Genomic DNA, 21,721 nt, shown 5'->3' with positions numbered 1-21,721 from the left:
AGCCTCCTTTGAGTCCAAGCAAGTAACACCAAGATAACATTCTCACCAATCGCTCCCTTACGTCTCTTAGACTCAAACCAACCACTCTCCAACGCACAGTTTGGTAGATACATACACTACTCTTCCATATTAATATTATTATTATTATTCACATCAACTCCTTCACCGTTTCTTATAAAACCCACTTCTCCAATAGATTCACCATGGCATTGAACTCCATGGCTGCTTCTCATTCTCATTCCCACTTCCCCAGTGACTCAGGCCAGGTATTGAACTCCTCCCTTTGGTGCAAATAACTTGTTTTCTTTGTTACTATGAAGCTTAGAAAGTCACTTTGTTCCTTGTTGGTTTCAATTTCGCATGATGTTTACTATGTTTGTTATGATATCACAGCATCGACCTCCTACTCGTCAATCTGCATCAAAAGTTTGTCGAGTTTGTAGTGACCAGATTGGACATGGGGAAAATGGGAAGCTGTTTGTGGCTTGTCACGTGTGTAGTTTTCCCGTTTGTCAACCTTGCTATGAGTTTGAGAGGAGTGAAGGAAACCAGTGCTGCCCTCAGTGCAACACCCGCTATAAGCGCCACAAAGGTTATCTTAATTTATGATCGTTGGTTTTTTACTTTTAATTTTACTTTATTTTGGTGTTGTTATTGTAAGAACTTCATGTTTTTTTTTTGGAAAAACTAATGTAGTCTAACTGATATGACAATAATACGGCATTGGCTTCGCTGCAGGTTGTCCTAGAGTTGCTGGTGATGATGATGAGGAGCATTCTGATGCAGATGATTTTCATGATGATCCAGATGAGAATCATGATGCCAATCATTTGGTAAGTTTTTAATAATATGATGGCAAAATCTTACTTCTTGCATGATCTTTCAAATATCTCACGTGATTTTTAATTACAAAATAGAAAATCATGTTGAATTTATAACACAAAACACAAGACTAACACAGTAGCACTACCAGTTTATTGGAAAAAAAACAATAATACATCACAAGCTTAATTTTGTGCTCTTATTTTTAATCAAACTTCCAAGGATACATGCAATGCAGGCATTGTTCCTCCCCCTTTCATGTAATTTCACAAATTAGGATTTATTAATATGTATGAGTGTTGTTCTGGCTATTCTAATTGAATAGTAGAAGTAACCAGAGAGTCTGTGTGCTTGTCTGTGTTTTCTATAGGAAAATAAAGACTACAAGGAACAGCAGTGGCATCCGAAAGTTCAAGCTTTATCTTCAGGGGGAAGTGGTAAGTCAAAAATAAATTGCTAATAATGTTGAATGTAGGTGATTTTTCTTTCTTGAATGTTATCTTCAGTTTATGAATGCTTGTCTGAATGATCTACTGTTCTGCAGTGACTGGTAAGGAATTTGAAGGGGAGAAGGAATTTTTCATTAATGGAGAATGGGAAGAAAGATTAGAGCAATGGAAAACCAGGCAAGAAAAGAGAGGTCTTCTAAACAAAGAGGAAGGCAAAGATGACCAAGGAGAAGATGATTACCTGTAAGTGCACTTTTCAGTATAAGTTGAAAATATCTCATTCTTATGTGAAAGATTCAAGAATTTACTATATATAATTCAATTCTGCAAGAAACATAAAAAATATTTACGTTTCACATTATGCAGTGTGATAAATTTAGTTTCTTATGAGTTCTTGAATCTACAATACTATACAAAGTGTAAGTTATGGCTTCAAATGTACGTTATAGAACAATTATTACCTTGAAACATGATGCATGCGACTTCATTTTTTCACCTTGCAGTTTGGCTGAAGCTAGGCAACCGTTGTGGCGTAAGGTTCCAATATCTTCAAGTCTAATCAATCCATATCGCATAGTCATAATCATGAGGCTCTTTATCCTCGTTTTCTTCCTCCGATTCCGTGTCTTAACTCCAGCATATGATGCATATCCACTGTGGCTTGCCTCTGTGATATGTGAAGTATGGTTTGCACTGTCATGGATACTTGACCAGTTCCCCAAATGGTTCCCCATAACTCGTGAAACTTACTTGGATCGCTTGTCCATGAGGTTTGAGCGTGAAGGGGAGCCAAACCTTCTAGCCCCAGTTGATGTCTATGTGAGTACTGTGGACCCTTTGAAAGAGCCTCCCATTATAACAGCAAACACTGTTCTTTCAATCCTGGCTGTTGATTACCCGGTTGACAAGGTTTGCTGCTATGTATCTGATGATGGTGCATCTATGCTCCTTTTTGATGCACTTTCAGAAACTTCTGAGTTTGCACGAAGATGGGTTCCTTTTTGCAAGAAGTATAGCATAGAGCCAAGGGCACCTGAGTTCTATTTCTCTCAGAAGATTGATTACTTGAAAGATAAGGTGCATCCTACATTTGTGAAGGAACGAAGAGCCATGAAGGTAGGCCATAAAGATAGGACAAAAAGGTTGCGTGTTTCTAAGAAATTATTACACGATCAGACTATTATGATCTGTTAAAGAATGAAACTATAACTGTTCTTGGAACATGTAATCATTTATCATTTTTTTGCTTCCTTTATAACTGTTCTTTTGTTTTTTTTTTTCTCCACTGCAGAGAGAATATGAAGAATTTAAAGTAAAAATTAACTCCTTAGTGGCAAAAGCTCAGAAGAAACCAGAGGATGGGTGGGTGATGCAGGATGGGACCCCTTGGCCTGGGAACAATACTCGTGATCATCCAGGAATGATTCAGGTTTGACTATGATTCAAATCCTCTAGTTAGTTCTTGTGTCTTGCATTCTTCATTGTGTTATAACGTTTTTCTTTTCTTAGAGGGTAACATGAAAAGTTAATGATTGGTGATGTGGTTCATGAACTTACCTTTGCAGGTATATTTAGGAAGTGGTGGTGCACTGGACGTAGAAGGCAAGGAACTGCCACAGCTGGTGTATATTTCACGTGAAAAGCGTCCAGGCTATAGCCACCACAAGAAAGCTGGTGCTATGAATGCTTTGGTAGGTCCGTCCAAAATAATTTCATGTATGACAAGAACAGTAGAAACTATGTCTATAATATGACACTTCCTTTGTTGTCTATACTTTAAAGGTTCGAGTTTCAGCTGTGCTTTCAAATGCACCTTTCATGCTGAATCTGGATTGTGACCATTACATCAACAATAGCAAGGCTATAAGAGAGGCTATGTGCTTTTTAATGGACCCCCAGATAGGAAAGAAGCTCTGTTATGTCCAATTTCCACAAAGATTCGATGGTATCGATCGGCATGATCGATATGCTAATCGCAATATTGTATTCTTTGATGTAAGTGGCGTTCATCTAAACCATGTAACTCAGTATCAGCAAACAGCATTGCAATGGCCTCTAATGTGTGTTTTCTATATGTTTGTTACATGTTAGATAAATATGAAAGCCCTTGACGGGATTCAGGGTCCAGTTTATGTTGGAACTGGATGTGTGTTCAATAGGCAGGCACTATATGGATATGATCCACCAGTGTCAGAGAAAAGACCAAAGATGACTTGTGACTGCTGGCCTTCATGGTGTTGTTGTTGTTGTGGTGGTTCGAGGAAATCCAAGTCAAAGAAGAAATCTGGAGGAGGAGGGGGTCTATTTAGTAGATTATACACCAAGAAGAAGAAAATGATGGGGAAGAACTATGTTAGGAAAGGGTCTGAATCCATGTTTGATCTTCAAGAGATTGAAGAAGGGCTTGAAGGCTATGATGAGCTAGAGAAATCATCCCTGATGTCCCAAAAGAAGTTTGAGAAGAGATTTGGGCAGTCACCAGTTTTCATCGAGTCGACTTTGATGGAAAATGGTGGAGTTCCTGAAGGCACCAATACTCAATCACGAATTAAGGAAGCTATTCATGTTATAAGTTGTGGCTATGAAGAGAAGACTGAATGGGGAAAAGAGGTAACCAATCTCATTTGATTCTGATTTTAATGCACAGAGTTGTACCAGTCCTTTTCACAGATGTGTTTCCATGCAGATTGGATGGATATATGGGTCAGTGACAGAAGATATATTAACAGGGTTTAAGATGCATTGTAGAGGGTGGAAATCAGTATACTGCATGCCAAAAAGAGCAGCTTTCAAAGGATCTGCCCCAATAAATCTATCAGATAGGTTACACCAAGTTCTGAGATGGGCCCTTGGTTCTGTTGAAATTTTCCTTAGTCGCCATTGTCCATTGTGGTATGGCTATGGAGGAAAACTGAAATGGCTGGAGAGGTTGGCTTATACTAATACCATTGTTTATCCATTCACTTCCATCCCTCTACTTGCATACTGCACAATTCCAGCAGTTTGTCTTCTCACTGGAAAATTCATCATCCCAACTGTAAGTACACAATTATTACACCCTTTTTTCATCACTTTACAAGGATAACAAGTGTTGTAATCACTTTCATCCCTAGTGCTTCAGAAATTATCACATGATGGTTCTGGATTGTTATCAAACTTAACAAGGCATATAATAGAGATTTTAAATTCAATCTTTGTTATTGACCAGAAATCAAGCGAGTTTACCATATAAAAGTGGATGTGGATGTAAATCTGATACAAGTCGATGTTGTAAAATTGAGTTAGACTTAAAGTTCACCTCTTAACCAAAAACAGAAGTGATAGCACTTGCTTTGTTGTTGATGATCTAAAATAGTGCAATAATTTGTCTAAGAGTTTCCATTATTTTGATGCCGACTCTATGCAGTTGGGCAACCTTGCTAGTGTATGGTTCATGGGTCTATTCATCTCCATCATTTTAACCGGTGTGCTTGAGCTGAGGTGGAGTGGTGTGAGCCTTGAAGACTGGTGGCGCAATGAGCAATTTTGGGTGATCGGAGGAGTATCTGCTCATCTTTTTGCTGTATTCCAAGGTCTCCTCAAGGTTCTTGGAGGAGTGGACACCAATTTCACAGTGACAGCGAAAGCAGCAGATGATAGTGAATTTGGAGAGCTTTACCTGTTGAAGTGGACAACACTTCTGATCCCACCAACCACTCTTATAATGATGAACATGGTGGGAATTGTGGCTGGAGTCTCTGAGGCCATTAACAATGGGTATGGTTCATGGGGTCCTTTGTTTGGGAAGTTATTCTTTGCCTTCTGGGTTATTGTCCATCTCTATCCTTTCCTCAAAGGTCTCATGGGAAGGCAAAACAGGACTCCTACTATTGTTGTCCTTTGGTCAATTCTTCTGGCATCAATTTTCTCTTTGATTTGGGTTAGGATTGATCCTTTCTTGCCAAAACAAACTGGTCCTATTCTCAAACAATGTGGAGTGGAATGCTAAGGTAGTGGAGTTGCACTTGCGTGTACTACTACAATGGATATTTTTTAAGGCACCACTTCTCATATTCACCATGCTCAATGTTTAGGTAGTAGATTAAGAGTACTTGATTCACAGCAGCGAACACATAAGAATGTAAGAAATATGCATGAAATATATATATATATATATATATATATATATATATATATATATATATATATATATATATATATGATTATTGAGTAAGATTATAAAATGTAAATGGTGTAGTTTTGTAAGAAAAATACTTGGAGAGAAAATATTAGTGAAATACCTGGTAAGTTTAATTAATATATCTTTAATTATTACTTGTAGAATTGTTTTATATATAGTAAATTAATTATATCGTATTTTGGATTAATAAATTAATTATAGTTATTTTAAGAAACTTTATATATTTGATTTAATTGTATTTGTTTTGTATTGTGAAAACAACATTATTTATTATTTATTTATATTTAATTTTTTGTTGGTTGTCTTTTAGTTTTATTGTACATAAAAGTATATATATCTTTGACGTCCTTTTTTCTATTTCTTTAATTTTATCTCTTAATTATTAATTTTTAAATTTAAATAATTATTCATAACAAAAAACTTTCGGTTTTATTATTTTGATAATTACTTTTTTTAAATTTAAATAATTACTCTTAATAAAAAATATTTACATAATATTACCTAAAATATTTTTCACTTAGCAACTACATTTTTAAATTTAAATAATTACTCATTATAAAAGAATTATTTTCTTTTATCATTTTAGTAACTAATTTTTTAAATTTAAATAATTTTAGTAACTATTATTTACAAAATATTACTTATAATATTTTTTATTTCAGTAACTAAAATTTATTTTATTCATAGTTATATCTATAATTATATACATCTTTTATTTTTTTAATTTTACTATTTTAATTATTATTTTTAAAATTTAAATAATTTATATTTTTTTTTAAATGCGTAGGGATTGTATTTACATTTTAATGTGAATTTTGTTAGGTAATTGTTGCTGTTAATGTAAATTTATTGCTAATATGAATTACTATCTATAACTATATATAAAGGGGATTCCCTCTTTTGTGTCCACATTTCATAATTCCAACTTTACCCTTTATAATTTAATTATTTATTAAATTTTTAAAAATTAACGGTTACTTTTACAAGTTTTTATAAAATTATTTACTTATCTCCTTTTTCTTTTTTTCTCTTACTATTCATCAACAGTTATTTTTCTCTTATTTTCTCCGTACATTTTATTTTATTTTTTATAAATATACTTTTATTTTGTTATTTTGTTTATTAAATTAATAACATTACAATATCATCAATTATTAATATAATTCAAAAAATGCGTACACACAGGCGCGATAGCGCCTGTGTTTACACTAGTTGTTATTAATGTGAATTAATGTTGTTGCTAATGTGAATTATTGTTGTTGTATGCAGTGTAGTTCTAATTTGAGAAGTATTGCTAATTGATTAATTAATTAATTAATTAATTTGTAAATAGTCTTGCTAATTTGAAGATTTTTCTTAAGGACATTTTTTATAAAAATTATATTTATTGTGTTTGATTTTGGACTTATTCTTATTTTTGTCGTTGATGATGACTATAATAATTCTGTAAATAAATTAGGTGGGGAGCATATTATATTTTAGATGGAGAGGAATGAAATTTACAATTTGAAAAAATATTTTTGAGTTTTTAAGAAATTTATATTGCATAGTATGTCTTAATTTATGTAGCGGTGGATCAACTCATGGAAGTTTCATTTTGGATATGTTTGGATTTAAATAATTGTAAAGAACATATATTTTAAATTATGTCCCATACCTTATAATATTTCATTTAGGCTTATGTGTTTTGTACCTAAACTGAGTGAACATATTATGATTAAAATCCAAGATAATATTTTCATAATACGTTATTTTCATAATAAACCTAGCATAATTGTGATTGCACAAAATTATATATTACAATCCCCATGAATATCTACCATACTATATCATGTCACAAATTATTATCATAATTAATATGAGTATTTGAAAATAACCATTTGAGTACCAATATCATACTAGTTAACATTATTAAAATATTAATCTTCGTCTATATTTCAAGATTCACCTTTGTTCTTATTTGTGTTCTTAATTATTTAAGCATCAAAGAATCATTTGTTCACCCGTACGTGAATTGGTGGTTTCATCCTTTCACACCACCTCATAAGGTTTCAATTATTTTTTAAGAACACATTTATTATGAGATTTTTTTTATAAAAAAGAATATTAAACTTATTCTATTTAATACATAATCAAAATATAATAATTAATTAATAGAAATAGTAAAATGTTAACACAACAAGGGAATGTTATAAAATACACACAATATTAAACAAATGACTGAACCAAATTTAATATATATTCATGTCAAATAAAATTGGTGAACACTTTAGTTTTAACTTGAATTTGGATGGAAACTTGATAGCCTTAATTTGAATCCAAATAGAAATTTGAATGATGTTGAACTTGGTTAAGATCTCTTTACGATAAATGATGAACAGTTTGTATGCATTACATACTTATATGTTTTAAGAGTATTCAAGCTCATGTCATTTTAAAATCTTGGTTAAAATACTTTTTGATCCCAATTTTCGTCAAGTTTTTTCAAATAAGTTATAATTTTGGTTGTGTTCAAATAGGTCCAAATTTTCATCAATTTTGTTCAATTGGGTCCTTTTTTGCTAACACCGTTTAAATCATTAATGGCCATGAACAGTGACTTTCACGTGTCACTTCATGGTTTTTTTGATTTTTTTTTTAAATTTTTTTTAAATTTTTTTTTAAATTTTTTTAAATTTTTTTGAATTTTTTTTGAATTTTTTTTAAATGTCCACGAGTCAACCCAGTAGCATGTCACGTGTCAAAGTCAATGTTCTAAATTCAATTTGGTCCTTATATTTGTTATTTTTGTTCAATTACGTCCAAATTTTTGTTAACATTAACCAATTTGGTCCCTCTCCAAATTAAAACCAAATTTAATTTTTATATTAAAATTCACATGTTTTATTAAATATTTTTATATAATATATTAAAATTTACATCATTATAACTTTGATATAAAAATTAAATTTGGTCACATCTTCGATAGGGACCAAATTGGTTAATGTTAACAAAAATTGGGACCTAATTGAACAAAAATAACAAATATAGGGACCAAATTGAATATAGAATATTGACTTTGACATGTGACACACTGGGTTGACACGTGGACATTTAAAAAAAATTCAAAAAAAATAAAATAAAAAATTCAAAAAAATCACGAAGTGACATGTGACACGCTCCTGGGTCGACACGTGTACATTTAAAAAAAATTAAAAAAATTCAAAAAAATTCAAAAAAAATTCAAAAAAACCACGAAGTAACATGTGGCAGTCACTGTTCATGGCCGTTAATGATTTAAACGGTGTTAGCAAAAAAGGACCCAGTTGAACAAAATTGACAAAATTTGAGATTTATTTAAATACAAAATCAAAATTAGGACTTATTTAAAAAAACTTAACGAAAATCGAGAAAAAAATATTTTAACCTAAAATCTTTGATTGCACTTGTCATCTTATCGTCACAATTCACTTATGGTACAAGATTGGTAAAAGAGACTAATTTAGTCTATTTTTTCCATGTTTTTCCGTTGACCCACAAAAAACAAAAGTATTCTAGTTAAGAAAATCTTAATTAAACCGGTTCGTCAACTTCTTTTAATTTTTTTAATTTTAAAATTATATATATATATATATATATATTTATATATATATATATATATATATTTATATATATATATATATATTTATATATATATATATATATATATTTATATATATATATATATATATATATATATATATATCAGTTAATCATATTAATATTTTTAAAATTTAAAAAACTTTAATTAATTAATATCTTTAATTAAATAAATTAAAATAATTATTACATATAATTAAAATTTAATTTGTAAATATTAATATTTAAATTATATATATATATATATATATATATATATATATATATATATATATAAATATAACTCACTTTGCCACTAGACAAAACAAGTGCATTTATGATTTGATTGAAGGGACAAAACTTCTTCATATTTTAAATTTTAAGTTTTGTTATATTTAATTATTCAATAAATACAACGAAGACTTTTGTCCTAAGAACCAGCAATCACATAGTTGTCTAATTGAATTCTCCCAATCATATTTAATATTTTACCTTTATCTAGTTTTACTTCATCTTATCAACAATGGGTGTAAGATACTTGGTTTAATAGAGCCTTTTAACTTTTTTGTCTTTCAATTTTAGTCCTTCATTTTTTATTTACTTATTACATATCAACCATGAGGTGCCTAAGTTTTAGCATTCTCATTATCTTGTCTAAACTTAAATATCTAATATAAACATTTTAGTATAATAAGCATCTCAAGTTAATTATTTAGGAATGTTATGGCAATTAAGACTTTTTTTTTCTTGAACTATGTTCCTGCGAACTCTTTTTTGTTGAGTCTATTCGTTCAAAAACATGATTAACAATAAAAGAAGTTTATTTATTGGCTGCCGAGATCCCATTTACAACTACATTCACTTTTAAGGCTATTATAGGTTGACAATGTTTTTTTAACAAAGTTTTAACAAAGTTTCCTATTTAGGTAAAAAAATATTATTTTATTATTTTATTTTAATTAAAAAATAAAAATTTAATCTATTTTAATTCTATTTTTAGCAAATTTGTTAAGTTTGTCAAAATGTTTTTTGTCAAAAAGATAATTTCCCTTACATCAAATACTATTTATAGGACCGACCTGAACCCACCAATTCAATGACCCAACACATTTCATTATAAATACTCAAACATCAAACTAACAAAATATTCACTGTGCCCACCAACTAGTCTCTCATTTCTCTACCCATAACCAGAACAAAAGCTCATTCCTTTTGCTTATTTCAACAGTGTGTTTAAGCGTTTCAAGATCAATGAGATTCTTAGCGGTGTGTTTTGTCTTCTTATTTCTGGTGCTACAAGTAGCAGACACCACATGTTTCGCTTTCAGCCGGGAGAAAAAGCTGTCAGAATTCAGGGCCAAACTTGATCGAAAGATTCAAGATTTAGCTGCAACTCCTTTGGCATCACCACCTGCTTCATCAGAAACAAAGAGGGTAACTACGACGCAATGCATTGCAGAAAAAAAAAAGTGTTTTTTTTTTTTCTTGTTTCAACTCGTTTTAACCGTGGAACTTCTGTGACAAGACATTGTTTGGTGTTGTTTGTGCAGAGAGGGAGAGTGCTGTACGTGAGTGAGTACGGTGCGGATCCAAGTGGGAACGAAGAGAGTGGTGATGCCATTTTGAAAGCAGTGGAAGATGCTTTTGGGTTGCAGAAGGGTTCTGAGATGGTTGCAGGGGTGAATGATCTCGGAGGGGTTGTCATTGATTTGGAAGGTGGAAACTACAAAATCAGCAAACCCATTACGTTCCCTTCAGGTGGTGCCAATATTGTGGTTAGTATTTATCTATCTATTCTCTTCTCCTTTGTTTGTTCTTCAGGTAGTTTGTTTCTTTGTATGTTTGATTGGAATGATGATGATGTTTTTTTTTCCATGGAAGGTATTACTTTTTTTTCTTTTCGTATTTTTGGAATGTTGAAGCATTTGGTCAAATTATATTTTTAAATATAGTATTTACAACTAATAACTCACACATGAAAAACCAGCTCATAACCCGAGGACATTTTAGTTTAAATATATACTAATAATTTAGTTAATTTTAAAAGTAACGTTTTATTATTTTAATCAATCTTTTGAAATGTGATGCTTTACTATTAAATTTAAAAGTAAAAGTGTTCTTTTACATATATGAGAAGCATACTTTACGTTTAATGATCTGATTAATATTTTATGTGGCTATAATTGAAAAAAAAGCACATGTTTATGCTTCCAACTCGTCATAAATTATCTGTCTCTGCTTCCTGATGACAACTAAGATGTTTATGCACTAGTTTAATATTATTTAACCATTTTTTCCACGTTCCTTTTAAAGCTTTAATTATAAAAAAAAAAAAAAACTATTCTATTGCTACTGTTTACTTATCATATGTAAAGAAGATTACCTATGATACTCCCAATATATAGAAGATATTTCCTGAAAAAGAATATCATCAAAATCTGCAAAGATTAGCCCACAACAGAAATAAAAGAAGTCAGAGAATCAGTGAACACACTTAAGAAAAAAAGCCTTTGATTTTATCTACTACCATTTTTTACCACATTCAAATTAATCAATCTCTCTATTACTAAGCAACAACTTTCTAATTTTGTTCTGAGATAGAACCTACAAAGCAGCTATATATACTTATTTCCACGATGAATCTTGCGCTTCCCATGTTGCGAGCAACAACAATTTAGTGTGTAATTTTGTGACAACCTTAAAAAAACAACTTCCTCATATTGTATATATCTTAAAGCTTTGCTTCTGAAAATATTCACAAAGAGTATTATTGATCAGGTAAGAGAAGGAACGTTGAGAGCATCTGATAAATTCCCCGGTGATCGACATCTAGTTGAGTTACGGTCATCAAAGTCTGAGGAACAAGGCGATGGTGGGATTTACTACGAAGACATAACTTTCGCGGACATTCTCTTTGATTCAAGCTACAGAGGAGGAGGATTATTCATCGTTGATTCTGCTAGAATCCGAATCAACAATTGCTTCTTCCTTCACTTCACCACAGAAGGAATTCTTGTCCAGAAAGGACACGAAACCTTCATCACAGATAGCTTTCTTGGACAACACTCAACCGTGGGAGGAGACAGAGACGAGAAGAACTTCTCAGGGGTGGCCATTGATCTTGCTAGCAACGATAATGCAATCACAGATGTTGTGGTTTTCTCAGCAGCCATTGGAGTTGTTCTAAGGGGTCAAGCAAATATTGTAACTGGGGTGCATTGTTATAACAAAGCAACAGGTTTTGGTGGCATAGGGATATTAGTGAAATTGCCTGGTAATTCTCTCACTAGAATTGACAACTGTTACATGGATTACACTGGAATAGTGATGGAAGATCCAGTTCAAGTTCATGTCACAAATGGGTTGTTTCTAGGAGATGCTAATATTGTATTGAAGTCTGTTAAAGGTCAAGTTTTGGGTCTGAATATAGTGAATAACATGTTCAATGGTGACCCCAAAAGGAAGGTTCCTATTGTAAGTCTAGATGGGGAATTCAGTAGCATTGATCAAGTGCTGGTTGATCGCAACCTTGTGAATGGCATGGGCTTGAGATCAACGGTTGGGAAGTTAACTGTCGCTGGAAATGGCACAAAGTGGGTGGCTGATTTTTCATCGCTTTTGGTGTTTCCTAAGAGAATCAGTCATTTTCAGTTTTCATTTTATGCTCAAGATGAGCCTAAATTTGTAGCACTTTCTGCGACCAATGTGTCGGATAACGTTGTTGTTGTGGAGAGTGAGAAAGAAGCAAAAGGGTCTGTTTCCTTCACAGTTGAACAATAAGAAAGAAGACAGAAGGATTGCATTGTATTTAATAAATAAGGTTTTAGTTAGTCGTTATTGTAATTCTAGTGATTTAAGTGTTTTGGCAATAACTCATGGGCTGAGAAATAAACACTCTTTTATTGTTGTATCTTATAATGAGTAATACATGGTCAATTTATATATCTTTAGACATGGTCCTCAACTACATGTATTCAATACAACTATTGTCTAAACCAAAATTAATGAACTCAAGTGCATGCCACAATTATTACTAGATACACTCTTGACCTTTGCCACAATTATTACTAGATACACTCTTGACCTTTACATTTTTCTAAGATACTTTATTCTACCAATGTTATTCAATGCAACTACCTGCATTTAAGTTTACACAACAAACTCCTCGTGTAAATTTAAGGGTGTATTTGAATTTGAAGATGGATTTGGAGGACTGGATTTCAATGACTTTAAAAGAAAAAAGAGGTGAAGTTGGAGTTGTTTAAATTAAGAGAAAGATGATGAGAAATGAAGAGATTTGGGATAAAGTTTATAAAAGTTAGTGGATGATATGATATTTTTAATAAATTAAAAAAAATTTGGTAAAATTAAATTATTATTATTATTATTATTATTATTATATTATAATTATTTATTTTATTATTATAATTATTTATATTATTATTATTATTATTATTATTTTAATATTAATATTTTATATTTTATAATTTTTATTATATTACATTATTTTATTACAATAAAAATATAATGTTTATATGCATTATTTTCTTTCATTGTACACGTAGTTTTCTATATTTACATTTTTAAGTTGATAACGAATAAAAACTTTACATATAAGATATATTATAACTTTGCATACAACATATTATTATTTAAGTATAGGGATGACAACGGGGCGGGGCGGGCACGGATTTCGCTATCCTATACCCATTTCTGTAAAAAAAATTCATCCTCATCCCCATATCCAAACCCAACGGGTATTAAACTTTTGACTCATCCTCATCCCCACCGGGTAACGGGTATAATCTCGTACCCATACCCATGCCCATTTTCTTACTACTTCAATATTAATTTTAATTAATTTTTATAAAATAATAAAAATTTTATGATAAAGGAAACATAATATTATCAAATATTCAATATTAGAATGATGATTGTTTCTTCCATATCAAATACTTTAAAATAAATTATAATTGTTTACATTTTATATAATAATACCAAATAAAATTTCATGAGAGCTAAAACAATTATTAAATTTGCAAATATTAATGAAACATAATTGATAAAATTTAAAAATATTTTTTAAAAAAATATAAAAGAAAACAAATATTCAAATTAAAATATATTTTAAATGTTTGTTTACTTCAATCTTTTAAATTCTAATAAATCTTTTTTTATACACTAATAAAAGTTATAATACATCATTTGATCAAAATGATACAAAGAACATAATTGATATTTTAAATGTTTGTTTACTTCAATCTTTTAAATTCTAATAAATATCTTTTTCATACACTAATAAAAGTTATAATACATCATTTGATCAAAATGATACAAAGAACAAATAATAATCATAATAAAAGTTTAAAATAAATTATAATTGTTTACATTTTAAATTATAATACCAAATAAAGTTTCATGAGAACCAACACATTTATTAAATTTACAAACATTAATGAAACCTAGTTGATAATATTTAAAAATATTTTTTAAAAAGTATAAGTGAAAAACAAATACTCAAATTAAAATATATTTTAAATGTTTGTTTACTTCAATCTTTTAAATTCTAATGAATATCTTTTTTATATACTAATAAAAGTTATAATACATCATTTGATCAAAATGATACAAAGAACAAATAATAATCATAATAAAAGTTTAAAATAAATTATAATTATTTACATTTTAGATTATAATACCAAATAAAATTTCATGAGAACCAACACGTTTATTAAATTTGCAAACATTAATGAAACCTAGTTGATGAAATTTAAAAGTACTTTTAAAAAAAATATAAAAGGAAACAAATATTCAAATTAAAATATATTTTAAATGTTTGTTTACTTCAATATTTTAAATTCTAATGAATCTCTTTTTTATACACTAATAAAAGTTATAATACATTACTTAATCAAAATGATACAAAGAACAAATAATAATCATAATAATAAAATTTTAACATAGATCTTGTATCTTTTGAACTTCAATTATGTTGGATGGTGATAAAAAAATATTAATGACAATTACATTTAATTTTTATATTGTAGTAAATAAAAGTTATTTATATAATTATAGTGAAAAAATTACAGTATGATTGATAATGAGTTAAAAAATAAAAAATAATTAAATAAAATATATCGAAATAGTATTATACATAATGAAAATAAACAAAAAATAAAAATATTAAAAATTAATAAATGTTTACAAACAATTTGAGAGACTATTGAAAGAAATCTCACAAAAGAAAACAAATGTATAATTAAGGGTATGATAAGTTGAAAAATATCTTACAAATCTAAGAAGACTTTTCAAATATCAACATATATACTCAGTAGTTGAGAAATAACAAAAAATGTTTTAGTGAAATAAAAAAGTTATTTAAATGAAACAAAAAGTAATAATAAGAATAATAAGTAAATGATTTTTTTTATATTACCTAGTAAACGAAATGTTTGTGCTATTAAATACTTAAATTGAGAGTATTAAACATTTTCATGTGAAAGAAAAATATACATTAAATAAAAATATTAAAAAATAATAGAAATATTCAAATGTGAGACATAAATTTATTTAATTAACATACATATTTTGAACATAATTACATAAAGATTATGATAAGATGAAAAATATAATTGAAATGCAAATGAGTTTCATGACAACCCAAATAATTAGAATAAATAAAAAATAATATATATATATATATGTGATTATTTAATTAATTAGGAATATTTTAATAATTTAAACGGGGACGGGTAATATGGCGGGGATATGTACATCCGCATACCCATCCCCATACCCAATTGAAAAAGTCGGAGATTCCCCATACCCATACCCATACCCAGTCAATGCGGGGATTCCTCGTCAAAACGGGGACGGGTTTATTTGCCATTTCTATTTAAGTATTTTGTTTTTTTAGGTTTAATTACTCGGATAGTTCCCACTTTAGGAGTAGTGTGACAGATCAGTATCTACTTTTAAAAGAGTGTCAATTTAGTCCTCAAATTTGTTAATTTGCATCAATCAAGTCCATCCCGTAAGATTCTCAGATACGACATTAAGAGTGTGGTGATGTGTCAATTGATAACGGATAGGTGTAAAAGAAATAATTGTACGGTGTTTACTGGGGATGACAAATAAACTCGTCCCTGTGTGTATTGTTTGAACTCTCCTTCTTTTGACGGAGAATCTCCGCATTAACTGAGTATGAGTATGGTAAATTCTCGACTTTTCAATTGGGTATGAGGATGGGTATAAAGATGTACATATTCGCCCCGTCCTCATCCCCATACCGTCATAAATTATGACTGGCAACGGGGCGGGGCGGGTACGGGTATCATGATCCCATCCCCATCCCCATAATAAAAATTCATCCCCGTCCCCATCCCCAAACCCAACGGGTATACAACTTTTGACCCATCCCCATCCCCACCGGGTAACGGGTATTTTCTTATACCCATACCCATACCCATTTTTTTATTGTTCCATATATCAATTAAATATTTTTTATAAAAAAAATTTAAAAATCACACCAACGGAATCATGATACTATCAAAATATTCAATATTAAAATAACGTACTCTTTTTGATTTTCATGATGTCAAATATTAAGAAAAATATTATAATAGTATAAATCTCAAATTAAAGTATCAAATAACAACTAAATAAAATTCAAATAATTATATAAAAGCTAAAAAATTACACATTACTAAAATTTTATAATAACCAAAATATTTATTAATTTTACAAATGATCAGTGGTTTCATTTGCATTCGATCCACCTACACATAGAAAAAAAATGAAAAATTAGATATGATATAATAATTGAAATTGAAAATTTTAATTACTAGAATATAATGTACCTTCTTCATCAGATTCATTTTCACTCATGAGAACATCTTTTCCTTTTAATTTTTTAACACCTACAAACACCAAATGTAGAATATTAGATGAGAATTCACAAAAATACTAACAAAAAATATTAATAAATTTGAGTAACTTACCTAGATGGTTTGAGTTCCATATCCAACTTCTTGTACACATCAAAGCCTCTATAGTAATATGATGAAGTCGACTACGGTGAGAAGTTAATATCTGACCACCAGTACTAAAAGCAGATTCAGAAGCTACAGTTGTTATTGGAATAGCTAAAACATCCCTTGCAATTGCTTGAAGGGTTGGAAACTTTAACCCATTTGTTTTCCACCATGATAGGATATCAAATTCTTGTGTAATCGGCAAATTATCTTCTTCCAAGTAATAATCCAACTCTGTTTTCATAACTGTAGTTCTAGATTTTTTCTTTTTTGCCATAAACTCTAAAAATTCATTCGCATCATTATCAACATCCTTTCCCAACTCCAATGATGTAGCTCTATAAGAAGAAGTTTCATTCTTTTTTGATTGATATTCCAAAACCAAATCATAGCACATTTGACGAATCCTACTAAGTTTCAGATCAAAATCATTACCATACAATTTATAAAAATAATATTCTAACATGTCCATCTTGTACCTTGGATCTAAAACTGAAGCAATTGCCAATATGTTATATAACAAAAAACAAAGAGAATGAGAAATATGTTATATATATATATATATATATATTATATTATATTATATTATATTATATATTATATTACTATGTATATATATATTATATGTGTGGATATCTTATGTTTATATATATATATATAATTATTTATATATATTATATTATATTATATATTATATTATTATTACTATGTATATATATTATATGTGTGGATATCTTATGTTTATATATATATATATATATATATATATATATATATATTTTTATAGATATATATTTATTTTAAGTATATATTATATTATATTATATAATAATATAAATATAATAATATATATTATATTATTATGTATATATATTATATGTATATGCGTAGATATTTTATGCTTTTATATATATATATATATATTTCTTTTAAATTTTTATAAATTTGTAATGTTATAAATTTGTTTATAAAAGATCTCACTAGTTAAATGATTAATTTGTTTTATACGTATATATTATATATATTATATTATATTATTATGTATATATATTATATGTATATTATATTATATTATATTATATTATATTATATTATATTACATGTATATGTGTAAATATATATATATATATATATATATATATATATATATATATATATATATATATATATATATATATATATATATATATATATATATATAAAAGTATATTTTATTTATATGTATATATACTATATTATATTATATTATATTATATTATATTATATTTTATGTGTAAATATATTATTTATTTATATATATTTTTTAGATTATTTAATAAATTATAAATAGTTTAGTAATTTAAGCGGGGACGGGTATTTGGGCGGGTATATATATATCCCCATCCCCATCCCCATCCCCAGTTGAAAATTTTGGGTATTACCCATACCCATACCCATACCCAGTCAAAGCGGGGATTCCCCGTCAAAACGGGGACGGGTTCGGGTTATACCCACGGGCACGGGTTTATTTGCCATCTCTAGTCATAATACATGTCTCCCCCATATCCTCGTCCCCGTTTAAATTATTAAAATATTCATAGTCAATTATGTAAATTTATGTAATTACACACTTACTATTTTTTATTTTTTCTAATTATTTGGTTTGTCATAAAATTCATTCACATCTCTAATATATTTCTCATCTTATCATAACCTTTATGTAATTACGTTTGAATGATGTGTGTCAATTAAATATTTTTTGTCTCACATTTGAATATTTCTATTCTTTTTTAATATTTTTATTTATTGTATATTTTTCTTTCACATTAGAATGTTTAACACTCTCAATTTAAGTGTTCAATAGCATAAACCTTTCATTTACTAGGTAATATAAAAAAAATTATCTTCTTTACTTTATTATTATTAATTTTTGTTTCATTAGAAGAACTATTTTATTTCGATAAAATAATTTTCGTTATTTCTCAACCATTGACTATATTGATATTTGAAAAATTTTCTTAGATCTCTAAAGTATTTCTCATTTTATCATACCCTTAATTATACATTTATTTTCCTTGGTGTGATTTTATTCAATTGTCTTTCAAATTGTTTCTAAGACACATATTTGATAATTTTTTAATATTTTTATTTCTTGTTTATATGTAGAATACCATTTTTTATATATTTTACATAATTAATTTTTATTTTCTAACTCATTATCATACCGTAATTTTGTCACTATAATTGTATAAATAAATTTTATTTACTATAATATAAAAATTTAATGTAATTGCCATGAATTCCTTTTTATCACCATCCAACGTGTATTAATATTTAAAAGATACAAGATTTATGTTAAAATTTTTATTATCAATAGTTTAATATTTGTTCTTTGCTTGATTTTGATCAAATGATGTATTATAACTTTTATTAGTGTATAAATAAGAGATTCATTAGAATTTAAAAATTGAAGTAAACAAACTTTTAAAATATATTTTAATTTGAATAATTGTTTTCCTTTTATATTTAAAAAAAAATTTAAATTTTTTCAAGTAGGTTTCATTAATGTTTGCAAATTTAATAAATGTTTTAATTCTCATAAAATTTTATTTGGTATTCTAACGTGAAATGTATACAATTATAATTTCTTTCTAAATATTTGATATCGAAGAAACAACCTCCTCCTAATATTGAATACTTGATAATATTATGTCCTTTATTGTATTTTTTTATTTTATAAAAATTAATTATTTAATATTGAAAATTAAGAGAGCGGATATGAGTATGAGTACAAGTATATACCCATTACTCGGTGTGGATGAGAATGAAACAAAAGTTTAATACCCGTTGGATTTGGGTATGTGGATAAGAATAATTTCTTTTTTGATGGAGATGACTATGGGTACATGTTCTCCTTTTAAGGGAGAAGATTAAACTTTTGCCCTAATAAGAGGAATGGGCTTGTGCTATCTTCTTCTTCTCCTTCGTAGTTTCTTGTTGATCCCTGAAGAGGTAGTGGTTGATGAATTCTACAATGTCTCGTAATGAGAGTTGTTTATATTCTTCGTGGGGTACATAAAAGCACAACGTCTCCTCCCATGGTGGTTCGTATAAGGGCTTCGGTGGAACACCAATTTGCTACTGTGGGGAGTTTGTAGCGTTGAGAGCAATTAAAACACATAAAATACACTGACCCAACACACAAAATTCATCACAATCTTGAAACACTTGTAAAACCCTAAAATCGCCACAAAAATCAGTATCAGACCAATATTCAACACATACACACCTTTGGTTCACAATCTAACCCACGTCGTTATCAATGACAACTTCAGACTTGATTTTCACTTAGGAATGACAGTGAAACCCCAAATCGCCTCCTCGTTATGTTTTTCTCAAATGTTCTTCTCGTTGTCTCCTATCAATTACACAAAGCCCCTTCTCCAATTAAATTTTTCTTATTTAATTTACATAACAATTTAGAAGACATCACCATTTAGACGACATCAGAAAAAGAACTTGATTGATACACATTAAAGAATTTGGAGACCAAATTGACACTTTTTAAAAAAATAAGTAAGAATTTAAAAAGTATATGAGTAATTAATTTTTTTTTACGAATATTTAAATCTCGTTCAATACTTCATTCCTAATTAAAAGAGTTTAGCATGAGACTAAAGTGGCAACTTATACTTTTTAATATTATTTATTGTTATGTTTGTTTTGTCTTTTACTGGAATAATTTAGTTGTGTGTGGGAAGAAATCTCTCGATCAATATATGTTACAAGAGTGTTGCACTTAAAGAATTAAAATTGCAGGAGTATCTTCTAAAATATAAAACCCATATTAATACATCTAAATTGGAAATGCTGTTACTGTTTCAAAACTATTCTTATGAGTATTTTAACATAATTCTGTCTGGTGTGAAAACAACAGGCAATGCCTTTGAGCAAGGGGCTTGTATTGTGGCTGTTGGAAATGGAGATAGTGGAAGAAACAACAACCAAGGCTAATTCGGCTTCTTTCTCTCCTTCCATTAGACATTTCACTGAGACAACTTAACCATCAAATTTCAGTGTGGTAACAGAATAAATGGTGGAAGAAAATGATTACAAAACGAAAACAGCAACTTAATGCTACTATTAGGCAAGTCTCCACTTCATCATGGTTAGCTTCGATCAAAAACCTGAAGTCAAAAGTGTGCAATCCAATGTAATCAACCTGTGATAATGGACTGACGTGGATGCCAATTAATATGTTCACAATTTCGCTTTTCCTTTAGTAGACCCTGATTTTTTTATTTATTTTTTACTTTGAAAAAAATTGAGCTTTTCGGCTAAATGATTAATCAATGAGTGAAACAAACGCCGTCCAAGTTTAGTTTCAGGAATTTGTCTGTACAAAATATGGTAATTTGCTTTTTAAACAGAACCAGACTGCACAAAAAGTTTGCAGCTAGACCATTTTCTGATACATAACAGTGCAAATCTCGAACTAAGGAGCCGCAAAACCATGCGATTGATGGAGGAGATTTATGGAAGATTTCGCTCACATAATTTACTTTTGAACTCTAGGATTCTTACTGATATTACATTACATTATCGGATGAGTGTGAATTCAAGTTATAAAGAATGCAAGAAAAGACATACAACAAAAGACA

General features: G+C 28.9%; 2 protein-coding genes across 3 annotated transcripts; both read left to right on the top strand.

The window, feature by feature from the left end:
- The first annotated feature begins 218 nt into the window (after window positions 1–218).
- Window positions 219–5,399, top strand: LOC114177281 (cellulose synthase A catalytic subunit 4 [UDP-forming]-like). Its single transcript, XM_028062559.1, has 12 exons — window positions 219–266; window positions 394–592; window positions 739–833; window positions 1,193–1,259; window positions 1,367–1,514; window positions 1,775–2,387; window positions 2,563–2,700; window positions 2,837–2,962; window positions 3,054–3,266; window positions 3,363–3,881; window positions 3,958–4,308; window positions 4,678–5,399. The coding sequence occupies exons 1-12, from the start codon at window positions 219–221 to the stop codon at window positions 5,257–5,259; spliced, it is 3,099 nt and encodes a 1,032-aa protein (XP_027918360.1). The 3' UTR covers window positions 5,260–5,399.
- A 4,766-nt stretch (window positions 5,400–10,165) lies between these two features.
- LOC114177424 (polygalacturonase QRT3) lies at window positions 10,166–13,048 on the top strand. 2 transcript variants are annotated; one of them, XM_028062756.1, is made up of 3 exons: window positions 10,166–10,482; window positions 10,599–10,823; window positions 11,827–13,048. In XM_028062756.1, exons 1-3 carry the CDS (start codon window positions 10,300–10,302, stop codon window positions 12,826–12,828), a joined length of 1,410 nt encoding a protein of 469 aa, XP_027918557.1. In that variant the 5' UTR covers window positions 10,166–10,299; the 3' UTR covers window positions 12,829–13,048. The 2 variants fall into 2 exon arrangements, with proteins under 2 accessions (XP_027918557.1, XP_027918558.1); XM_028062757.1 differs by having other exon boundaries at window positions 10,467–10,517; window positions 11,827–13,047.
- The last annotated feature ends 8,673 nt before the right edge of the window (window positions 13,049–21,721 follow it).

This window comes from Vigna unguiculata, chromosome 3 (assembly GCF_004118075.2).
Source record: "Vigna unguiculata cultivar IT97K-499-35 chromosome 3, ASM411807v1, whole genome shotgun sequence".
Classification (NCBI taxonomy): domain Eukaryota; kingdom Viridiplantae; phylum Streptophyta; class Magnoliopsida; order Fabales; family Fabaceae; genus Vigna; species Vigna unguiculata.
This window is presented reverse-complemented; position numbering and strand designations above follow the sequence as displayed.